The sequence below is a fragment of the Myotis yumanensis genome, unplaced genomic scaffold (assembly GCF_028538775.1).
Source record: "Myotis yumanensis isolate MYYU_CA2020_CCGP unplaced genomic scaffold, mMyoYum1.0.hap1 SCAF_2, whole genome shotgun sequence".
NCBI classification, from domain to species: domain Eukaryota; kingdom Metazoa; phylum Chordata; class Mammalia; order Chiroptera; family Vespertilionidae; genus Myotis; species Myotis yumanensis.
Window position 1 is genome coordinate 19,823,233 of NW_027223753.1, and position 23,718 is coordinate 19,846,950.

At 46.1% G+C, this 23,718-nt stretch overlaps 2 protein-coding genes and 1 long non-coding RNA gene across 6 annotated transcripts in view; 2 read left to right on the forward strand and 1 right to left on the reverse strand.

Moving 5' to 3' along the window:
- The window catches only part of ZCCHC17 (zinc finger CCHC-type containing 17), a 52,763-nt gene extending 40,160 nt beyond the window's left edge, over positions 1 to 12,603 (forward strand). For all 4 annotated transcript variants that reach the window (XM_070404582.1, XM_070404584.1, XM_070404580.1 and 1 more), the window contains one exon: positions 11,711 to 12,603. In XM_070404582.1, the coding sequence (XP_070260683.1) occupies positions 11,711 to 11,872 (162 nt within the window). In that variant the 3' untranslated portion in view covers positions 11,873 to 12,603. The remainder of the gene's footprint in view (positions 1 to 11,710) is intronic.
- Positions 12,604 to 13,292: 689 nt separating this feature from the next.
- Positions 13,293 to 20,340, reverse strand: FABP3 (fatty acid binding protein 3). The gene is made up of 4 exons (XM_070404585.1): positions 20,191 to 20,340; positions 17,073 to 17,245; positions 14,943 to 15,044; positions 13,293 to 13,578 (listed from the first exon to the last, which is right to left on the reverse strand). Exons 1-4 carry the CDS (start codon positions 20,261 to 20,263, stop codon positions 13,525 to 13,527), a joined length of 402 nt encoding a protein of 133 aa, XP_070260686.1. The 5' UTR covers positions 20,264 to 20,340; the 3' UTR covers positions 13,293 to 13,524.
- LOC139003102 (uncharacterized) lies at positions 17,074 to 22,377 on the forward strand. The gene is made up of 2 exons (XR_011470213.1): positions 17,074 to 20,813; positions 21,956 to 22,377. It is a non-coding gene; the product is annotated as an uncharacterized lncRNA (long non-coding RNA).
- Positions 22,378 to 23,718: the final 1,341 nt, after the last annotated feature.

A 23,718-nucleotide genomic window follows, 5' to 3' on the forward strand; every position in this document is an offset into this window, starting at 1 on the left:
TGTACAGTTTTGTTTTCTGCTTTTTTACTTTGTCATAAGTATATTTCCGTTTTTATCACATAGTCTCAATTCCACTTATTTGAAATGGCTGTACCATATTATATCAGGTAGGTGCTGGGGAATTGCATTTTTGGAGGCAGTTGAGGGTGGTACTTAAGAACCTGGGCAGAGGAAACAGACTGCGCATGTTTCATCACAGCTCTGTCCTCTCCTCATTGTAGAAGTTAGGCTAATTACTGAATTTCTTTGTTTCCTTATTTGTGAAATAGGAATAATGAGCATCAACTTCATAAAGTTATTAGGATGCATGTAAAACTCTGAGTACAGTGCCAGGCATACAGCAAAGCTCAATATAAGTCAGCTACTAGTAGCTGTTGCTTAAAGACAGAGACTTTGTGGTCAGAGACTGGGTTTAAGTACAGACCTTGGGTTCAGGGTGCTCTTTATATATTCTAGATATCAATCCCTTATCAGTTATATGACTTGCAAATATTTTCTCCCATTCTTGGATTGCCTTTTTACTCTGTTGCTAGAATGTTGTCCCCATACACCAAGGTTGGGGGTTCAATCTCTAGTCAGGGCACATACAAGAAGCCACCAATGAATGCATAAATAAGTGGAACAACAACTCGGATGTTTCTCAAAAAAAAAAAAGTTGCCAAATCATGTCATGAAGCTTAAGAGTTTTATAGTTTTAACTCTTTTTCATAATTTTTTCCCTTATTGATTGATTTGAGAGAAAGAAAGAGGGAGAGAGAAAGAAATAAAGAAACATCGATATTTGTTGCTCTACTTATTTATGCATTCATTGGTTGCTTCCTGTATGTGCCCTGACTGGAGATTAAACCTGCAACCTTGGCATATCAGGACAACACTCTAACCAGTTGAGCCTGGCTATGACTATAGTTTTAACTTTACATTTAGGTTTTTTATCCGTTTTGAGGTTTATTTATTTTTTTTGTGTTTTTTTTTTTGTGGGGGGGGGGCGTTTGTATATAGTGTAAAGTAAGGGTCCAACTTCATTATTTTTACATGAGGCTATCCAGTTTTCCTATCACCTTTTGTTGAAAAGACTGTGCTTTCCCTATTGAATGGTCTTGGCATCCTTGTTGAAAAATCATTTATATACCTGAGGGTTTATTTCTTACTCTCTGATCTATTCCATTGGTCTAGATGTCTGTCTTTATGCTAGTGCAACACTGTGTTGACTATTCTTTGTAGTAAGTTTTGAAATCAGGAAATATAAGTTTTCTAACTTTATTCTTCTTTTTCAAGATTATTTTGTGTATATGGGGTTCCTTGAGATTCTGTATGAATTTTAATATGTATTTTCTATTTCTACAAAAATGTCATTGAGATCTTGATAGACATATCAAATGTATAGATTGCTTTGTGCGTTATTGACATCTTAATCCATGAACACAGATATGTGTTTTTTTTCATTTACTTGTATTGTCTTTCGATTTCTTTCAGCAGTGTTTTATAGTTTTCAGAGTACCAGTCCTTTTGCCTCCTTAGTTTATTCCTAAATATGTTATTCTTTTAAAAAAGAATATATTTTTTTTTATTGATTTTTTACAGAGAGGAAGGGAGAGGGATAGAGAGTTAGAAACATCAATGAGAGAGAAACATCGATCAGCTGCCTCCTGCACACCTCCTACTGGGGCTGTGCCAGCAACCAAGGTACATGCCCTTGGCTGGAATCGAACCTGGGACCTTTCAGTCTGCAGGCCAACGCTCCATCCACTCAGCCAAACCGGTTAGGGCTATGTTATTCTTTTTGATGTTACTGTAAATGGAATTGTTTTCTTAATTTTGTTTTTGGATTGCTCATTGTTAATGTCTAGAAATGCAACTGATTTGGGAGTGTTGATTTTTGTATTCTGCAACTTTGTTGAATTCACTTATTAGTTCTAACAGGGTTTTTTTGGTGTGGGATCTTTAGGACTTTTTGCTTATGAGATCATGTCTACAAACAGGTAATTTTCGTTAGTAGAGCTAGATTTTTTAACTCTGATTTTATTTATATGTTCCAGGAATTTTTCTTTCTCTTTTAACCTTTTAGGTTCTAAATGGTATTTGCCAGAATCCTAAAGTGGTCCTATGGATATCATTTCTGTGGATCTTTGGTTAAGTTGTTTTTGCATTGCTTAATACACCTGGTGCAATTAGTTATTGCTTTGCTTCTAAGGCTTCTTTGAGATACGTATTTCAGTTTTCTAAAACAGTTACCTAGCATCTGCTAGATACGAAGCTCTATGTGACCTGCTTAGTGATTATCCTACCCTCCATCACTCTTCACTTATTAGGGGAATGGTCTATGAACAATGGCAGTAATAATCATCATAACGTAAGTTAAAATACCTTTGTGTATATGAACTTTTAACTCATGAGTCCACTTTGTTTAAAAAGTGTTCTAAGGATTTGAAACCATTAAAACTTCCCCCTTGATGTCTACTGTTTTTCCCAAGATATCATCTAGTATCATCTTTTCATCTCATTGTTAATCCCTTCATTATCTTTTATGCCTTACATAAAATACTTATATATTTTTATTTTGTTTTATGCTTATACAATTCTATTATAGAATTCTATAATTCTATTATTATGCCACAGTTTTAGATATTAGGAAAATGGAGATTAAACAAAGTGTCTCTCTGACCTGAAGTCACACAACTATAAGAGACAGTGCTGAAATATGAACCCAGGTCTTCAGATTACTAACCCAATATTCTTTTTTTGTATACCACACTTCAACCATTAATTCATTTAGCTCTTCAATTATTTATTTACTCAACAAATATGTATTGAGTGTCTCACATGGATCTGTTTTGTATTGTGTTAGGTGCTCGAGATATCGGGACTCAAAGGGCACTTCTTTGCTAGTTTTTGCCCTGTCACTAACTACTCTTAGCAACCGTTTGATGTTATCTTTTGTTCACAACCGTAAATCAAGATTCTAGGCCTCCTGTCTGTTTTCTTTTACCCTCTAAAGAGGTTGGTTTTTGTATCAATAAAATCTTCTAACTCAGCTGGATGTTTTGGAGTGTATAAGAATGTTAGATTCGGATACCTGTTCTAACACGAGTTGACTCTGGGAGCCAAATGTGGAACTGAGTAGGTTCATCTGAAGAGGAATGCCTTCCACAGTCCATGTTGCCAAATAAGATTGTGGGTAGCAGGAATGCCTAGTGTGTGGAAGACATATATGGTGGACAACTCACTTACAGTGAAATAAAGGTCATACAAAGCACCTACACTCAAGCAGCTAAGCGCATAAGGAGAACGATAAGCAGCCAAAGTATATCTGGTGGCAAAGGACAGACACTCACTACAAGGGGATTATTGGATCTCATAGAAACCCAGCGATAGGCAGTGAAGTATAGCTGGGCCACCCAGAACTGAAATCAGAAAGGAACGGGCTAGTGGGCTCTCATCTCTGCTTCTTCACATGACTGCTTCATTGTCCCACTTTCTGCAGTCTGGTGGAAGGGAATGCTTAATGTAAAACCTCTAAGGCAGGAGAAGGTGCTAGGCATGTTGGGGAACCAGGAAATGGCCCAGGATAAAGAAAGGATGTCACCTGTTCCAAATAATGGCTGGCACATAATAGGCATGCCCTAGCTACCTTTGAATAGTCTCCATGATCTCTGCTATCTGTATAGCTCCTCCGGTTCCATTGCTCAGTGAAACCTGCCCTCAGTTTGGAGAGTAATGGGGACTGACTCCTACTGCTGCTTGTAGGTAGTAATGAAGGGAGCGGGGGCAGGAGTAAGAATATCTTCTAGTCCTGAGCCCCCAACTCTTTATCCTCCAACTCTTTTTTAAAAGGTGAAAGATTTGTGGGATCCGAAGAGAAACCAGATTATCCCCCCAAACTCTTTTTATCAAGTATGCATGTATTGAATGTATACCCTTGTCCAAAAATCTAGTATGCATCGGTTTAGTTCTACATACCGATTTGGTACCACGACAATTTTTGTTCCAGTGTCTGAAAACTGTAAGTGATTTTTGTTGGGCATAATTAGGACAAGAGGAAACTGTTTTTCAAATGGAAATGGGATATGAAGTGGTTGGCAAAATTCGAATAGAGGTTTTTGTAATGAAGCACTGAAAATTTTTCCATGAACCTGTGCTCAGGGCTTTGCTGGCCTCTTTTACTTGTCATATGCCATCATGAGTCTTTCTGAATCAGTGCTATATTTTGAGAAAGCATGTGCCTTGGGTATCAGGCTTTCCACTGATTATAGTGAATTTTAGCTATGTTTGATCCAGAATATAATTTTATTCTTTTGATGTGGCTACTATAATTACTTTCTGCTGAATTATATATGGAAGAACAGAAATAGGAATGTCATCCTTTGGCTGCAATGCTGGCTCTGTCCTGTTGTCCAGAGAACTTCTGGTGGCCATCTGAGAGAGAGATTGCCAGTCCTGGGTCCATTTTGCTTGAGCACCGAGTCATCCAGTACAGTCTGAATTCCTTTAAGACTCTTCACAATCTGTCCAATTTTCCAGCATCATCTCTCACAGTCCCTTCCCATACACTGTATTCCAACCCGATTCATTAAAAGAGCATCTGCTGCTCTGGCTGGTGTGGCTCAGTTGGTTGAGCATCGCCCCATGCACCAAGAAGGTCATTGGTTCGATTCCCGGTTGGGGTACATGCCTGGGTTGTGGACTTGATCCCCGATGATGTTTCTCTTTCACATCGATGTTTCTCTCTCCCCTTCTCCCTTCTTTCTCTAAAATCAATAAAGAAAAAAAAAGCATATTAAAAGAGCATCTGCTATGTGCCTAGCTCTGTTCTGGTCACTGCAAGTACAATAGTGAATGAAACAGGTAAAGTCCCTGTTTTCATGTACCTACCTACCTTCTGACATGGTCACAGACAATAAATTGCTAAACCAAATACAAAATATTACTAATATGTCAAGTAGTGATAGGTTTTATGGAGAAAAATTAATTTGGTTATGAGAGCTAGGGAGTACTAGAATGGGGGCAGGTGGGATAGGTGACTTGACATTTAGATAGGGTGGTAAGGGCAGGCCTTTCTCATAAAGCATCATTTGAGTGGATGTTTGAAGAAAGTGAGAAAGCAAGCTACTCATAAGTTGAGACAGAGCTTTTCAGTAAGGACAATAGCCAGCTGTTGGCATGTTTGGGGAATAGTAAAGAGGCCGGTGTAGCTGGAGTGAAGTGAATGAGAAGAGAGGAAGTTAGAGGAAGCCCAGGGCTGTCTAGAACAGTGATGGCGAACCTTTTGAGCTCGGCGTGTCAGCATTTTGAAAAACCCTAACTTAACTCTGGTGCCGTGTCACATATAGAAATTTTTTGATATTTGCAACCATAGTAAAACAAAGGCTTATATTTTTTATATTTATTTTATATATTTAAATGCCATTTAACAAAGAAAAAAACAAAAAAATGAGTTCGCATGTCACCTCTGACACGTATGTCATAGGTTCGCCATCACTGGTCTAGAAGAATATGAAGACTTCACCTTTCACTTGGAGTAAGATGAATGTCATTAGAGGTTTTGACTAGAGGGATGGATGACATGTTCTAACTTAGCTTTTAAGAGAATTATTTTGGCTGTTAGGCGTAAACTAAATGGTCAGAAAGCAAGAGTGGGAGCAATTAATGGCCATTGTTAATAATCCAGGTGAGATGATGGTGGCTTAGACTAGAATGAAGGTGGGGGTGGTGAGAAGGGAATTGAAGTGTGGCTCAATTTTGAAGGTAGAGCTGACAGAACTTGTTGAGTAATTGGTTATGAGTTAGGAAAGAGAACAGTTAAAGATGATTAACTGGAAGATTTGAGTTAAGAGAGGAAGGAATGCAGAAGTAAGAATGGGAGTGGGGTTTAGTTTGAGTTGCTATATATGAATATGGGAAAGAAAGCTGGGAGTAGGTTTGGGCGCAGGCAAGGCATGTGAGTTGGGATGCCCATCAGATATACACATGGATGTGTAGAGTAGGCAGTTGGGTGTATAGTTCAGAGTTAAAGGAGAGGCTCAGGTAAGAGATACACATTTAGAGAGAATATAGTCAGTAGTGTAACAACTTTGTAGGATGACAGAAGGTAACTGGACTTATTGTGGGTTTCACTTTGTAATGTACATAAATATTGAATCACCACATTGTATATCTGAAACTAATATAAGTCAATTATATTTCATTTTTTAAAAAGAGACATGAATTTGGGATACATATAGATGGTATGTAAATTCATATATGAGATCATCTGGATAGTAAATATAGGGGAGAGAAGGGGTTTGAGGACTTGAGCCCCAGAGTGCTCCAACTTTTATAGATATTATGGAGATGAGTATGTATCAGCAAAGAAGACTGAAAAGGAACAGCCAGGGAAGTTGGTGGAAAAATAAGAGAATGTGGTAGAAGTGAAATGAGGAATGTGTTGTAAGGAAATGTTCTGTGTTGAATGCAACTGATCAAGTAAATGAGGCCCAAGAATTGACCATGGATTTGGCTATGGGAAGGTCATGGGTAGCTTTGACAAGAGCTGTTTCAGTAAAATGGCGAGGTAACAACCTGGTTAAAATTGTTCAGAAGGTTTTTATTTGTTTGTTTATTGTTGGGAATGAGCCAGTAAAGAGGAAAAATTGATGCAAAAGAGAGGAGACAATCCCTGGGCCAATGTTGAGTAGGAGAGAAGGGATGGGATCCAGTGCATAGTTAATAATCCACACAGGATACTTTGTTACTTCGAAAGATCTTGCAAGCATTTGCCTCATTCTATCTTCCCTTTGGCTGGAAGGCCCTTGCTCCCCTTCCTCTGTCAACACTACCACCACCATGCCACCTGCCAAAACTAGTTCTTCAAGAGCACAATACATACATATCCTTCATGAAGCCATCCTCAAATTCGTCGGGCATGATTGATTTCTCTCCCTTGCGTGTCCATGGCATGTTTTTTGTACTTTTCTTACATCACTTCTATGGACTGCCTACTATCTTAATTAGTCTTTCTCCTTAATTAGATAATTTGTTCCTTGAAGGCTTCTGGTTCCTAATTTCTGACCTCATTCAACTATTATAAAAGACTAATCAATAGATATTTCTGGCTCATAGAAGGTACTCAGTAAATATTTGATGAATAAATGTACTATATGATTAAAAGGAGTTATTATTTCCCTTGTTTGATGAGGTTGGCTTAGGTTTGGAGGAATGGTGCCAGGCTCCACTCAATGAGTGTGTTTAGTTTGCATCTACTATTAGTGCAAATAGTACTCTCTATTTGTCTGAATTCTATTAAAAAATTTTGTGTTCTCATTGCCTAAGCAACACTGTATGTAACCATGGGTCTTTAAAGAACTTAATAGATAGTAAAATTCAGTAAATATTTGTGAGTTGATTAATAAAACTTCTTCTGGTCTTACCTTTTCTAATATATGATAAACTGGTGCCTTAGAGGCAACTTCTAGCCAGGAATCACCGTCTATCCCAGCGATTTTCAGCCTTTTTCATCTCATGGCACACATAAACAAATTACTAAAATTCTGCAGCACACCAGGAAATACAGTGTTTTTTTGTTTTGTTTTGTTTTTGCCATTCTGACAAAAAGTGTAGGTGTACTTTTGATCATTCACACCGGACGGCTATTGTTGTGTTGGCTGTTGTCATTTTTTTATTTGAAAATCTAAGGGAAAAGAGGTCAGTGCCCCTGGCTAAATAGTCAGGTATTGCATGTTTTAAAAATTCTTGCAGCACACCGGTTAGAAAAGCACTATTCTTATTTCCCAAAAGTAAAGTGCTTGTTTGTTTGATTTCTGGCCAAATCAGTGCCTTTTAGTTGGGAAGTACTAAGTTAGTTATTGCCTATAATCTAGACAGGGCTCAAAAGAACATCCACGCCGTAACCGGTTTGGCTCAGTGGATAGAGCGTCGGCCTGCGGACTGAAGGGTCCCAGGTTCAATTCCGGTCAAGGGCATATACCTTGGTTGTGGGCACATCCCCAGTAGGGGGTGTGCAGGAGGCAATCGATCGATGTTTCTCTCTCATCGATGTTTCTAACTCTATCCCTCTCCCTTCCTCTCTGTAAAAAAAAAAAAAAGAACATCCACATAGGGACCTCCAGCCTGAGTCAAATACAGGTTCTACCACTTGGGCAAGTCATTTTATCTCAGTCAATATCTCTGAAGTTATAAGTCTTGCCTAAAAATATAGGGAAAGTTATGCCCACTTAATAGATTTGCTGTGAAGGTTAAAGAATGTGTGGAATTGCCTAGCTCAGCATCTAGAAAAGTAAGTATTCAGTAGATGTTAGCTGCTGTTACTCCCCTCTCACAGCTGTTCCCATTTCAGCTTTTGCTTTGCTTTTTCTCTTACTCTGGCTGCTGCTATACTGTTCCAGAACTGTAGAGAAAATGGGTGGGCTAGCTGCTGTGGCATGGGACAAGTGATTTTCCTAGAGAGCAGTTTTGAGCAGTGGCTTCTTTCCCATGTCCCTCCTGGCCTGTTTGCCAAGGGCTTACACCCCTGGGTAATTTCTTTACCCTTTATCTTCTCCATTTCCCCCATGAATGCAGTTGAGGAACCAAAAGTTAGTTTCACTTTTGGTGGCTGTCCATCTTCTTCTGCCCTAACTCCCAACTTTTCCTTTTGAACTACTACTTGTGAAGTGATGGTTCTTCTCTAGCTCAAGATAAGACACACAATGAAAATGATGCCATCTGCTGGAGTACTAGATTTTCTTTGCTTGGGTTGCAAAAGACGGTTTGCATCAAGATTGAGGTCTGTTATTCCTCCTTGCTGAGTAGAGTACATGTGCTAGCATGCCGGAGTTCTCAAATGATTTGTTTTTCTCTTTGTTCCTTCTGAGCCTGCATCTTTGAAAGAGACCAAAGTGTAAATAATGCCAAACTCTGAGTAAGAAAGTACCACATTCTCATCACTATAGTATGGGTGAACTCATTGTACATCTCTACTTTGCAATTTTTCATTTCTAAAATGGGACTAATAATTCCTGAACTTTGACCTTACCAGATTGTTATTATAAGATAAGGGATGCAGCCCAACCTCTGTTGCTCAGTGGTAGAGCATTGACCCATGCACCGAGAGGTCGCCAGTTCATTCCTGGTCAGGGCATATGCCCAGGTTGTGGGCTCAATCCCCCATGAGCATGCAGGAAGCAGCCCATCTATGTTTCTCTTTCATTGATGCTTCTATCTCTCTACCTCTCCCTTCCTCTTTCTGAAATCAATAAAAATATATTTAATAAAAAAAAAAAGTAAAGGATGTAGTTGGTTGGAGCATTGTCCTGTACACCAGAAAGGTCGAGAGTTCTGTCTCCGGTCAGGCGCATCCAATGGATGTTTCTCTCATACATCGATGTCTCTCTCTCTCTCTCTCTCTCTCTCTCTCTCCCCTCTCCCTCTCTCCCCCCGCTCCTTCCCTCCCTTCCTCTCTTCCTCTCTTTCTAGAATCAATGGAAACATATCATCAGGTGGTGATTTTTTTTTTTTTTAAAAAGGCCTGGCTGGTGTGGCTCAGTGGTTGAGCGTTGACCTTTGAACCAGGAAGTCACAGTTCAATTCCTGGTCAGGGCACATGCTCAGGTTGCGGGCTCGATCCCCAGTGTGGGGCATGCAGGAGGCAGCCGATCAATGATTCTCTCTCATCATTGATGTTTCTATCTCTCCCTCTCCCTTCTTCTCTGAAATCAATAAAAATATATATTTTTTAAAAAAGATAAGGGATGCAGAGAGCTTGATAAACTAGTGCTACTTGGATGTAAGGAAGTATTATTACTCTCCGTCCTCATTTATTTTTCCAGGTTGGGCCAGGCTTTGAGGGAATGGGCACCAGACTCTGCATTTGCTCATTTACTTCCCCAGACCCCTGCCTTACCTAAGGGGCAGAGCCTGTGAGACTCCTAAGCCCATATAGTCTGTGATGGGCTTCCATGATCTTGGCACCCAGGAAGGTGCAGTACCATAAGCCAAACCTTTGATTTGCCAACTCTCCGCTCCTCCCAGTCATGGTTCCTATAGCTTGGTAATGTGGGCCTAGGAAGCTTCCCCTCTCTCTACGCTATTGGAGACTCCAAAATTTTTTTTTGTTTAATCTCCTCTCAAAACTTTGGCTTATCTGCCATAGATACATAGCCAAATTGTCAGAACATTCTGGGAGTTCTCTGAAATGAGAGGGTAATACAATACTTCTAGCTACCCCTGAGTGTCTACCATGTATCAGGTACTATAGTTAGAATTTGTCTTGTGTAATACTCATAGCATCCTTTGAAGTAGATATTTATTACTTGCAATTTACTAGAAGGAAAACTAAGGTTCAAAAAAATCTCCTGTTTCAAGTCACATCGTAGTAAGTGATCATCATGCCAGGAGGCCTCTAGCACTATATAGGAAGAGGGACTGTATGCTACAGAGGAAAATTCAGATTTCCAATCCCGTGATCTACATGCAGATCCCAACCCTGCCTGTGGGATCTGGGGCAAGTGGCTTTCAGCTTCTCTAGCCACAGATACTATCTCATTAAATCTTAACCACAGCCATGTGACCTTTCTCTTGCCTTTTTTTTTTTTTTTTTTTTTTTCTATTCTTATCTGTTTACATTTGAGGAAACTTGGTAAAGGTGAAATAATGTGCCCAAGGTTACAGAATAGTAAGTGGCAAAGCCAGAGCTCAAGTCTCTAACACCTGGTTTGGTGTCTTTTCTCTCTCTGTCTCTGTCTCTGTCTGTCTGTCTGTCTCTCTCTCTCATTTCTCACTGCCAGCTCCTAAGACCTGGTGCATCACTCAGGCAAACTCACAGCTTTCAGGATGCTGGTTGAAAGCCTATAGGAGCAGGAGCTTCGTGTTCTTCTACTCTGTTTCTTTCTCTTCCCATAATGTCTCCTTCTTAGAAACCTTACTAAGGCAATATAAACGTTTACAATTCAAGAAGGTTGATGCAAAGCTGAAAAACTGCCCAGCGCACCCCACAAAAGCCTAGGAACCTGCCTCCCATATTTTATGAGTTTGTGCTGTTACTCTGGCAGCAAGGTGTAGTGGGTAGTTTTGAGGAAGTTCTTCCTTAATTTTTTATCAACAAAATCTTATAAGATTGTTATGAAGGTTAGAGATGATAAATATTCAAGGGCAACAGGTAGAGCCTTACTAATTGATGGCAGTTATTTACCCTGGCAGCAGGAACTAATAGAAACCAGACTGGGAGTCAGGAGTCCTAAATCTATTACTCTCTTAGCCTGTGACCTTGGGCATGTGAGGCACTCTCTAGGTAGATTAGGTGGTCTCTAAGGACTCCTTTCAGCTTCAATATCTGCTTTTACAAATGAAAGTAATAAATGCTTGTTTTAAAAAAAATCAAATTGGACAATTATCTGAAGTAAAAAGTGAAAGACCCCAATACATTCCCAAGGTAATACTTGTTACTACTTTGTGTGCCTTCCACTGTTTTCTGTGTATTTTAAATATATACAGGCACATGTAAATATACATATACACATTGTATGGTATGTATGTTAAACACACTGGAATCTAGAATACATACTGTAGCAGGACTTGATCCTTTTACTTGCTTTGGGCATTTTTTCTTGTTAATACTTGAAGATATAATTTATTTTTAATTAATATTTTGTATATCAAGTGGTCCTCTAGTGATCACATGTCATGATTTTTAAAGGCAAATATACATGCACAATGTTGAATTTTTAAATTTTCTTTTTAGGAAAAGAAGAAAAAGAAACATAGAGACAGGAAGTCATCTGACTCTGACAGCTCAGACTCTGAGAGTGATACAGGCAAGAGGGCAAGGCACACATCAAAGGACAGCAAGGCGGCAAAGAAGAAGAAGAAGAAGAAGAAGCACAAGAAGAAGCACAAGGAGTGAGAGTGCAGAGTGAGGGGGTGGCTGAGAGAAGAGGGACCCAGGAGCCTTGTGCCTTGCAGCCCTGGCTCCTAGAAAGACTCAGTAGTGAGAATATGGCCTCCCACCCCGTGACTCTCCCACTGGGAGACGGCTTCCTCTCATGCTGCAGGGAGCCAGATGTCAAAAGCATCTGCCTGAATGAGTTGTTGTTTCCTTGTCACTCCTGGTCCATTTGCAAGTGACCCCTGCAGCTCACCCATCCATTCACCCAACTTCCTTCATTCAGCAGGAGGTCCTTTTACCCTCTCCAGCTGTCACTGCCAGAGCCTGATTCCTGTGGGAGTCCAGGCTAGAGTCAGTTACTGCTGTGGGAGTATGGCTGTAGTTGAAGTGTGTCTGGCCCCTCCCTGTTGGTTCACCCTGGGCTGACTGGTGGGTGATTTCTGCTGTATCCAACACAGGGGCATGGAGGGAGCCTGGCAGTCTGAGGGAGAACATAAGAAGTGGTGCTCACTCTTTCCATCCCCCTAACATGATTCTGCTATGCTAGAAGTGACAGCCAGTGTTCCGCAGCCAGAAACCATTGTAGTGACTGAGCTTGTGTGTGACATTCTGCCAGACCACCAAACCAGACAGCTCGAGCTAAGATCATTGCTTTACTTTGTGTTTAATACTAGGAGTCAATGGATTCCACTTCAGGTTCCTGCTTAAATGCCTGGCACTAAATGGAAGTGTGTTTGGTTTTAAACTTACTGCAAGTTCTTATTGCTGTTATACCTCTTCCCAGGAGAAGTCACTGGGTCTACAAGTTGACAGAAAAACATTTAATATGTAACTTTAGACTGTGGAGAAAGGTCTGCTGAGGTTCAGAGCCAGATGTACTAGCAGGTCACAGCCTTCTTATCACTAATAAGCCCTCCCTTTTGTAATCAGATGACCTCTTCCCTCTGAGCTGATTAGAGAACCAGTGAGAATTTACAACTGGGATAATGGCCTGGGCATTGGTGGGAGCTCAGCAGTCATCTTGGCCAGTGGGCATTTTTTCCCACCAAAATGGCACAAGCCTGGATCCGTTGTCCTGAGCCTACATTCTGGAAAAAGGGAGACCACAGCATTGCAGAGAAGGACAACTGTCCAGACCCAAGGGCATTCAGTGCCGGTGGCCCAAGGTGATAGTCCAGTAGCCAAGCTTGGGGAAGCCCTGCCACTGAGTCCAGGTTGGACTAGCTCATTTGGCCATGGGGAGGAAGTGAAGGCAGGGTGTAGGTACAGCTGTTCTATTGTATGTGTAAGGTGGTCAGCTACCACCGTCCCAGAGACTGTCCATTTCAGTGTCATCCAGTGCTTCTTCCTGAGTGACCCTCAGGCAGGCGTTTCTGCCCACTTTCAGACACAGGGAAACAGACTCATGGAGTCATGTCACCAAAGGCAAGAAGGCAACTGGGTGGCCTTGGCTCTGCTTTATTGACCTCAGAGCACTCTTTGGATGCAGTTAAGACAGACAAACACAATGAGAACTGGAACTGTATCCAGGATGGTGCACCTGACCCCAGAAGAATTTCCCCCCCAAGGTGGATTTATACAAAAATGCCAGAGGAAAAGACGAGGCAATCTGGTGCTAAGTCCAGGGGTAGCCAGCTGGCTGCAGAGCAGTCAGTGAAGCAGTGGGCTGGTCATGCCTCCTTCTCGTAAGTGCGCGTACACACTACATTGTTGTGGGTGAGTGTCTGGAAGGAAAGAGAGAGTCCGATTAGGGCAGGGGTGAGGGAACAAACATTAGAAGCACTCCATTTATTGACGGCCTACTATATGCCCAGCACTTGACATACATATTTTTTCTAATACTTACACCAGGTCTCTAAGTTACACATGTGATCTCTCTTTTAGAGATTTGGGAAAAATGAGTTTTGAGAGGAAGTTGGTCAAGATCTAGAGTGTTTCTCTTTCCCTTGCACCATTCTTCTCCCTTCATCCTTAAAGCCTAAGATGGCGCCTAGCATGTTGTGTCTACACAATAGGTGGATGCAAATATTCAGAGACTCTTAGGGAAGGGCTGTGCTAGGCCAACCTCCTTTCCTTCCCTAACTTGGGTAATCCCAGGACCAGAGTCCTAAACCACCACCATCCAGCCTGGCATAAAGCCAGGCCCATGGTCTCACCATAGCTGATTGCCCAGGGAGTATTTGGTCCTGCATATTACATCTCTGCCAGAGGTAGGCACCTCATTCTTAACTCTGCAAGGACCCTGCTCTGTGTGAGTGCAGGAATGCACTGACCCGCGAAGATCTGCCATGAAGTGCAGAGTGAAATCTGAGGCCCCATGGAATTAGGACATAGAGACCAAGGCTGGCTGCTGTCTCTGTCCCCAGGCCTAAGGGTGTTCATTCAAGTCTACATTCTTCACTGAGACCCCCAGATTTGTCCCTGAACAGACAGATCTGCCAGCCTGACTGTCACTTCCTGCCCAGTCCGTATTCAGGTACTTGCAGTAGGCCAGGCGTGAAAAGCACTGAGAGGAGGTGGGGCTGGAATGAGGTGTGCAGTCAGTCAGTGCCCCACAGGTCACCAGCCTGTTATTGCCCAAAGGCTTTACATGTGGCAGCACAGTCCTAGGGAGGAGAGGGACCACTGTGATAGAAGGCGGGAGCCTTTCCTAGGGACTTGGGGTCAGATCTGGCCCTGCTTTCTATCTCTGGGGCAAGGCAAAGCAGCAACACAGGAAACTAAGGCTATGGAGCATCTGCTGTCTCCCTCCCATGTCAGTGACGCTTTGTGCTCTGCATCCACGGTCTTATTCAGACTTCCCAGCAGCCCTTCAGGGTTGGTGTTGCTATTGTTGCAGTTGGACTTGAAGGTGACTTGTCCAAAGCCATAACAGCCTGTAAGTTGAGATTTGAACCTAGGCCTGAGATGTGAGTCCAAAGCACTACACAGAAAATTCCCACCCACTATCACCCCAGCAGGTTCTCCACCCTCCATCGTCCCAGCTTCCAGTGCTGCCAGGGGGAGACCTTGACTTTTTACGACATGCTTGGCTGAAGGGGCAGCAGTGGTAACCAACTGGGAAAGGCTCCAGAGCTGTCCATCTTACCAGGATGAGTTTGCCATCCACGAGTTCCCGCACAAGTGTTGTTTCTTGCCCGTCCCATTTCTGCACATGGACAAGTTTGCCTCCATCCAGCGTCACTGTGGACTGTGGAAACAGGGTAGAGGCCTGAGCTGTATGTAATCTGAGTGATTGAGGGACAGCATGGGGTCTGGTCCCTCGGTCACAGAGGACTTAACCTCTGGCCCAACTAATGATGGTGCTAGGCCCAGAGCTCAGGCAGCCCCCCTCCAGTCAGCCCTGCAGGATATCCAGCTCACCTCCAGCCTCTGCTCCAGTACTGCTGGCTGGGAAGGGGCCTTTAGTGCTGGACAAGTAGAGAGGCAGGCAGTGTGGCCGAGCCAGACAGCCTGGCTCTGAAAAGCGCCATCAGTGTTCTGACGGGCATTTGTCCTGTATTCTAGGTGATGCCACAGCCCCAGTGTCCCTAAGACAGGGTCATGTACCAACCCATATCCCCGGGAGAGACTGGCAAGGAGAGTCCTCAGACTCCAGCCTAGTGATCACATATAACATCTAAAAGACCCTTGGGGTTGGGGGGTATTAGAAAATTAGGCCCCTGCTCTGTATTCCCACCCTTCTTCTTGGTCCACATCATGTGACCCCTTCAGCTGACAAGTGGGCAGCAACTGCCAGGGCCTGGGACTGGGTGCCCTTGTAGTGTCCCACAGCCCTGGCCAAACGCCCACTTAGTCTTCCGGGTACTACCAGCCTGCATCAGCTGGTTCTCACTTGGCAGCTCTCCCATTCTCTCCTCTAGGAATTTGGGGAGGTCTAGGCCAGGCTAAGGGACCCTGACTGAGCAGAGTTCAGTAGAAGAATCTGAGAAGGTTGTGCACATATGTTGGGGGATGGGAGTGCTGGTGATACATCCTCATTGCTAGTTTTCTTCGTTTTTGCCCACTCAGCAAATTATTTTTAGCCAGGTATCCCAGGGAACTACTGTTGTCTTTAGTTGGGGTTCTTGCCCCTCAAGGTGGGCTAGTTCAAGGAAGTACAGGCATGTGGTAGGGACAGCCACTTCCCAGATAGGCTGCATCTTTGGGCACCATCCGAATTCTGCTGTCAGCATCCCCTGCAATTCTGGGCTGAGCTCCATCTTCCTCCACAGGGAAGAGACCAGATCCTTCCCGGGGCAGCTGTGAGCAAGGGAAACGGCTGAGGGCTGAATGTGAGTCTGTAGAGGTCAAAGGCCCTTAGTCCTCTCTCCCATGCCTAGCCCAGGGGAGGCCTGAGGCAAGCTGCCAAGAAAGAGCCACTGCAGCCCTAGCTGGTTTGGCTCAGTGGATAGAGCGTCAGCCTGCAGACTGAAAGGTTCCGGGTTCGATTCCGGTCAAGGGCACATGCCTCAGTTGTGGGCTTGACCCCCAATAGGGGGCGTGCAGGAGGCAGCCAATCAATGATTCTCATTGATTTTTCTATCGCTCCTTCTCCCTTCCTCTCTGAAATCAATAATATATAAAAAGAAAAGAAAGAGCCACTGCAGGGTGACAGCCCTGAGGATGTGGACTAAGGCTTGGTCAGAAGACACTACAAACACATCCAGGACAATGCCCTGTCCAGATCATAACTTGTCCTGCCTGTGGACTGGCAGCATGGGAAATACTTCCTCAGGGTCACTGGCCAAGCCCTGGAGGTGGGAGTTGGGGAAGAGGAAGCATCTGAGTAGGTCTCACTCCTTGTCCCCAGCTTCCTCCCTTGCTGCTGGAGGCCAGGATGACCTGTTAACTCAGTGGAGGGCCTGATTTCTGGGCATCATTCCTAAAGCACTTGAGGTAACAGCCATGGCCACACCACTCCCCCATCTGGGAAGAGGAAAGGAACCCAGAGTAACTGCATGTCATTCACAAGGTCACCCAGCTGGAGCGGGAGTAGACACTGAGGTCAGAACTGGCTCTGCTGCCCACTCCCAGAGGCAGCTGGCGGATGCTTCCCAAAAATGGAGGAAAACGAGAGCAGGACTCATGCACTTAGCACTGGAACATTCCGGCACTGTAGAGGCTTTAAGGCTGTCTATTTCAATCCCCCACTGCAATAATAGCCTCCAAGACTACCAGCTCACTCCCCTTCAGGGTCTCAGGGTCGTGCGTTCCCCATGCCCCCTCCTTGACTCACCTTGACCTTCCTGTCATCTGCCGTTGTCTCGTCAAACTCCACCCCCAGCTTGAAGCTGATCTCTGTGTTCTTGAAGGTGCTTTGTGTTTTTAGGATGATCGTGTCCCCATTTATTTCGATGATTGTGGTAGGCTTGGTCATACTGGCCACCTGCCTGGTAGCAAAACCCACACCTGAGAGCAGAGGGAAGGTTATGAGTATAAGCCGGAGGAGAGAGGCGGGGTACAAGGAACTCGATGAACAACTCAGGCTGGATGTGGGAAAGAGGGAAGAAGAGGATGAGAACCTTCCAAGACTTTGTATGGTCTTTTTAAAAAATTATTCAGTCTTATGTGGTGAAGAGACACAGTTGATCTCATTAGACAGATCAGAACTTAAGGCATTATGCAGCAAGTTGGTGGCAGAGCTGAGATTAGAATAAGTTAAGTGCTTTCTGTGTGGTAAGAACTGCATATGTGTTCTCATTCAATCCTGCAGTCTTCCTGAAGGGTTGATTTATTATCCCCAATTCACAGATGCAAACACAGAGAAGCCCAGGGTCACACATCTGAACTGTGACTGCAGAGCTCACGTACCTGCTCTGCGATAGTGCCTCTCGGGCCGGAGCACGGGGCTCCCTGCTGGGCACCTGAGCAGCTTTCAAGCCACAGGCTAGGGAAGAAATGTGGACTTTTCCTTCCAAGGCCATGTGATAAGTGTTCCACCTTTGGGAGTTTCTACCTTGAGACGCACCGGTGCCTTTGTCCCCCGTATACAGCAACAAGACAATTTCAAAGTCTCTTATCCCAGATCGAGGAAGTAGGCGAAGGGTTTGTCTGTCTCATTGTACAGGTTTAGCAGAGGCCTAAAGTGGTAGTGCAGTCAGGACTTGGATCCAGGTCTCCTGGCTCCTGGTCTAAGGCCCGATGGAGACCCCCTCCTGACCTAAGCATAGCTTCCCTGGGTCTGGGCAAAGCCCAAAGTGTCCTGCAAGAGAGTGCGGAACAAAGAGCCCGTAGGCAAAGTCTAAGGTGTGATCCTGTGATCTGTACTTTAGAGTCCCCAAACGTGCCTGGCTACATAGAGCTTGTTGGCAGCGAGGAACTTATCCCATGCCCTCCCTGGGTTATTGTACTATAAATGCTCATAACAGCCCTGAACGGTGGGTTTTATTATTTATTTGACTTGACCCAGATTTGATCTAGGCTCCAAAACTGTTTGCTATTCCTGGGCCATTCTGCCTCCTGCGATGTGTGTCTGTGATCACTGGTACTACCTTTGCCCCCTGAGAACCCTTGGTCTAAAACAATGGGCACGGGCTACCTCTGTAGCTACCTGCAGCTGGCCCACCCAGCCTGGTCGGTGAGGGACTTTGGCCTCACCCCCGGCTGTCTGAGTCAGGAGAGCTGGGCCTTATCTCTGCACAGGGAGCGAGTTCTGTTTGCCTAAGACCTACCTGGAGGAGCGGAGTGTTTGAGGAAGGGATCCTCTGGAGAGGGAAGGAAGAACTAAACCAGGAGGAACTGAGAATGAAACTGGGCTGACAATTCGGGGGACTTGGAAAGAGGTGGGCTCTACTTATAAATGAAGCTGAAGCTATTTACTGAGAGCTGAGGAGGCGCTTTTCTCCCCCATGGGTCTCAGCCTTTCTACCAGTGTAAAAAGAAAAGCCGACGGGGTGGGCTCTCAGTCCCCGAGCCCAAGCTGGGGCAAAATAAGGAAGCAGTGGTGGGAAGGATGTTGCCACCCCTTTCAGGGACCAGGTCTTCAGTTGGAATCTGCTGTGGGAGGCTTGGGAGGAGGAACAAACCCTGGGCATTCCGACTTCCCCAACAGCTCAGGAGTCAGTGGGCATAGTGCCCGGCATAGGTAGGCCTCAAGAGCCAAGTGTGGTCCCTATTTCAGAAAAAGGTTAGGAACAGAGGTGAGAGGTGCCTGGAGTGGATCTTTTCCCCTTTGGGGATCTGCTGAAATCCAGCCCGCCTTCCCTGGGAGGAAGGCATGGAACGTAGCTTGACCATGATCAACATTCCAGTTTTCCCTGTCCCAGCCTGGAGATAGATCTTCTAGGATAACCTCATGGCTGGGGATTTCAGGAAGGGCTGAGGTCAATCATTAGATAAGCATTTCCAGCCACTCCCGCGCCCACAGGGCCCGTATGGGAACTGATCGGGGTTGCAGATCTATAAATCCAGGTTTTCTGATCTGCTGTGGAATTTTTATGACAAGTTCCTACTTTCTCTGAGTCTCAGTTTCCCTATCTGTTGAACTAAGCAAGGTATGAGAATCTCCAAGGACCTCACCTATAAGATTATTTGAATTTTTACCCTTCTGCACCCAGCACCGCACCTGCCTAGAGCAAAGACCACTCCCCTCATCACCCCTCCTCCCCCGTGGTTAGCAGGCGTTGGTCTTGCTGCATCCCAGAAGTCCAATGGCTTTCTCCCCTGAACCTCTCCCCACTGAGTGGCTAGGCCTTGGGTTGTCACTGATGCGGGGGCCTCTTGCCCCATCTCACCACTAGGCTCAGACCCCGATTAAATTAGCCTGGTTACACACCCTGCAGGCAAGGTCAGAGCCTGGCTGGTGAGAAAGGGCATCCACCTAACCCAACATGGTGAAGCAGGGGTTGTTGCTAACTGTGGGTTCCTAGCTCACCTCCCCATATCCCATTGCTGGGGTTACCCACTCTTCCATCTCCCTCCTCCAGGGAATCCCCTGCTTCTGTAGGCCATAGTACACTCCCTGCCGGCACGATTCCCTTCCTGTGTTCACGGTTACAATTCCTAAACCGCCCGTGCTCCTGTTCTTTTCCTCCCCTAGCTAGCCTCCCACCTTTTTAGCCAAACCCTCCAGAACATATACCCCTCTTCCCGAAAAGCACCCCTCAACTCCCACATCACCGGCATATCTGCTTCCTTGAGCCTTCCCACGTGGGAATCCGCCAGGTTCAGACCACGAAAGCCCCCTCCCCACAGGCCCTAGCCCAGGTTGCCACCTTTTTCCGGGTCCCCTTACCCCCCAACCTTGACCAGGAGGGATGTAGCAGGCTTGCAGGGTACCAGCGAGGGCGGGAGCGCTGCGCGGGCTGGGCACGCGGCCAGACCCTCCCCAGCCCAGCATCCCGAGCCCGGCTCACCGATGGACTTCATGTAGTCATCGAAGTTCTTGCTGTCCACCAGCTTCCAGGTGCCTGCGAAGGCGTCCGCCATGGTGAGGATGGGCTAGGCTGTTAACGAAACGACAAAGCAGGCGTGGAAGGACTCCGGGACCCCGGCTCGCAGCCCGCGCTGCCGCTTTAAATAACCCCCGTGTCACGTGATGAGGCGTGGCCCGCCCCCACCCCCATCCCGCTCCCGAAATAGGAAGCCCGGGCTGGCGCTCGCCCTCCGGGGGCTGGCCGCCCATCCCCCAGCGCGCCGGGCGAAGTGGGCACCCGGCGGTGCCAGGCCAGCCTGCGTCAGCGCGGGCGCCTGGCCGCCGAGTCCCTGTCGGAGCTGCGCGCTGACAGCACCGGCTTTCTTCCTTCCCGGCCGCTACATCTTCTTTGGAATCTGAGAAGGAAGCAGTGGGGGGCGCGGTGCCCGCGAGCTGGGGCGCACGCCCCAGACGTCATTCATTCCCATCCCTCCCTAGCGTGGAGTCCGGGCAGAGATGAGAGATTAGAGGAGCAAGGACAGGCGCCCTTGGGCTGATGCCCACGTCGGGGAAGCTCTGGCTGACTCTTCTCGGCGCAGGCCTCTTGGTCCGCGCCTTTTACAGGTGAGGAGACGGCGGGGACCTGACAAGGTCGCAGGAAAGGAAGGGTGGATTAGAGCCCTAGTGCCAGCCGGCTCTAGCTGGCTCCTGAATCCGCCTCTCCGACCACTCCCCACGGCCTGGTGGCGGGGAGAGGAACCAGGGCACCGTCAGGGCTCAGCCGGCCCTGTGCCCTCCGACTGCTCCGGGAAAGCGTGCCCCTACCGCCATGCCCGCCCCGCACGTGCTCGCCCCTCCCTGCGGAATGTCTGCTGTGCGCGCGCCTTTCCGCCCAGCACTCCAGCTCCCCGTCCACCTGCCAGAGCCCCAGGTCTCTCTGACCTCTGCGCACAGCTCTGGGCATTTGCTGCTGTGCTTCCCCCCTCGTCCTCCTTCAGGAATTCTGCCCCTCACCTGCTGCCCTTTCTCTAATCTTTGTCCACCTCCTTTAAGGAGGCTGCTGCGTGGTTGACAGTTTACAGTTCATAAAGCACCGTTCATAATAATAAGAACCTGTCCGGCTGGCGTGGCTCAGTGGTTGAGCATCGACCTATTAACCAGGAGGTCACGGTTTGTTCCCGGTCAGGGCACATGCCTGGATTGTGGCTCAATCCCCAGTAGGGGACGTGCAGGAGGCAGCCCATCAATGATTCATCATTGATGTTTCTATTTCCCTTTCTCTCTGAAATCAATAAAAATATACTTTAAAAAATAATAAGATCCACGTTGTATTGATGTTTGCTGCATGCTGAGGGCATTAAGTACATGGTCTCATTGACCTTTTAAAGCAGACCATGATGTAGGTGTTATTATTATCTCTGTTTTACAGATGAGCAAACCAAAGCTTAGAGGAGCCATTCATTTCAGTTATTAAAGCACCTACCATGTGCCAGGCCCTGGGCTAGGCTCTGGAGAGACAACCATGAATAAGACACACATAACTCACCTTTGGGTGGGCAGACGCAAAACTACCGTGGTGGCTTTCAGGGGAGGCCTGGCCTGATCTAGTGGCTCAGGGGAGACTTCCCAGAGGAAGTGAGGTATAAGCACATTCCTGATAGGAGGCCCTGCATTTGTTAGGGGCAGAAATAGAATCCTGGGGACCAGCTACAATGTTAAGAAATAGTAATCATGCTCTGTAACTGTGATTGTTCTTTCCTGATTAGAGAAAGCATATTCTCACCCTGCTGAGAGCTATAGACCCTGGGACATGGGAGCTAACATCGGAATGCTGTCCATCCTCCTGTCCTGAGAACTGCCTATCATTATGGAAAGATTTACAGCCTCCTGGCTGCAACAATCTAGTCCCAGAGGCACCCGCCCTTTACAACCCCAGCCCCTATTGCCCTCCCTCTGCACCCCCAACCGCCCCACCCGCCTCCAGCCCACATGACTTGTAACCTGTAATGATTATCCTGTACCTACGTTCGTTCCCATACCTGTGATTCCTACTTTCCCACGTAGTCTTTGTCCTTTTACCCAATATAAGCAGCTGGCTTATGGGGAGAGGCAGAGCAGATGTTTGTGGATGACCTGCTGCTCTCCATAGTGCCAGCCGTATTGGAATAAACGCTCATATATGATTCAACCCTGTCTCTACTTAATTGGCTCAAGTAGTGACAGGCAGCCCAGACCCCTTGGTTGTCCAGTTACACATTGGTGCCCAACCGAACAGCCAGCAGAGGACCCCCCAGGGGGACATGCAGGACTGTAGGCCCAGTGGCCCTGGGCTCCTGGCAGCTCTGCCTCACATTTACAGTGTGGCCGACGCCCCTTGCTGGGCCTCTGTTTCTCCATGTGGCCGTGGAGAACATCTGCCCCTACCTCTGTTTCCCTGACTGTCTGGGAAGGGGGCCAGGGAGGAAGAGCCCTCTCTCCCCCAAGGTCTCGGTTCTTTTGGATAGATCCACTTGCCAGAAGGCTGAGGGGCCTATTTTCTGCCAAAGCTACAGGGACAGGCCTCAGGGCTGGGCATGGAGCCCTGGTGACCTCACTGCAGGAGCAGGTGCCCGGGGAGGAGGGGAGTGGGAGGATTTCTAACTCAAGGTCACAGCCTTTAGACACAGGGCCTCCTCTCTCAAGGACTGAGTGGCTGGAGACTCAGGGACCAGAGCTGTCTCCCTACAAGGCCTTTTTAATGCAGTGCTGGAGATCTGGGGCGGCAGATAGATATGAGTTCCAATTCTGATTGCACTGGGTTCCAGCTATGTGGCTGTTCACTTAAGCCACTCTAAGTCTCCATTGGATCTTGAAAATGGAGGTAATGCCAGTATTTACCCCATAGAGGTGTTTGGGGATCAAATGAGAGAATGCATTTAAAATGCCATCCAGCCGAAACCGGTTTGGCTCAGTGGATAGAGCGTCGGCCTGCGGACTGAAAGGTCCCAGGTTCGATTCCGGTCAAGGGCATGTACCTGGGTTGCGGGCACATCTCCAGTGGGAGATGTGCAGGAGGCAGCTGGTCGATGTTTCTCTCTCATCGATGTTTCTAACTCTCTATCTCTCTCCCTTCCTCTCTGTGAAAAAATCAATAAAATATATTTTTAAAAAATAAAATAAAATAAAATGCCGTCCAAATCTCAGCTCTCCTCCTGCCAAAGTATCCTGTCTCGTGTAGACTTAATAAATTACGTTCACTCCTGCTGCTGCTGCTGCTGCTGCTGCTGCTGCTGCTGTTGTTATTATTGTTATTATTATTATTATTATATCCATGGATAGTACAGGAGTCCTAAGACCTGATCACAGCACTGCCCCTCACCTGCTGGGCCATCCAAGGCAGATAGCTTTGCTTCTCTAATCCTCAGTTTTCTTTCTTCTGAGACAGGACTAGAAACTGCTGCAGTTGTGAGGAAGGAGTGATGGAGATATTTAGGACAGGTTGAGGGGGATACTGCCAGAAAGTCCTTTTGGACCCTGCCTGTGTTGAATA

Coding starts and splice junctions, on each gene's coding strand:
- FABP3 (XM_070404585.1), bottom strand. CDS start 20,263: ATGGCGGACGCCTTCGCAGGCACCTGGAAGCTGGTGGACAGCAAGAAC. Junction 17,246..20,190: donor TGACTACATGAAGTCCATCG/GTGAGCCGGGCT, acceptor CTCTGCTCTCAG/GTGTGGGTTTTGCTACCAGG. Junction 15,045..17,072: donor CAGATGACAGGAAGGTCAAG/GTGAGTCAAGGA, acceptor CTGTTTCCACAG/TCCACAGTGACGCTGGATGG.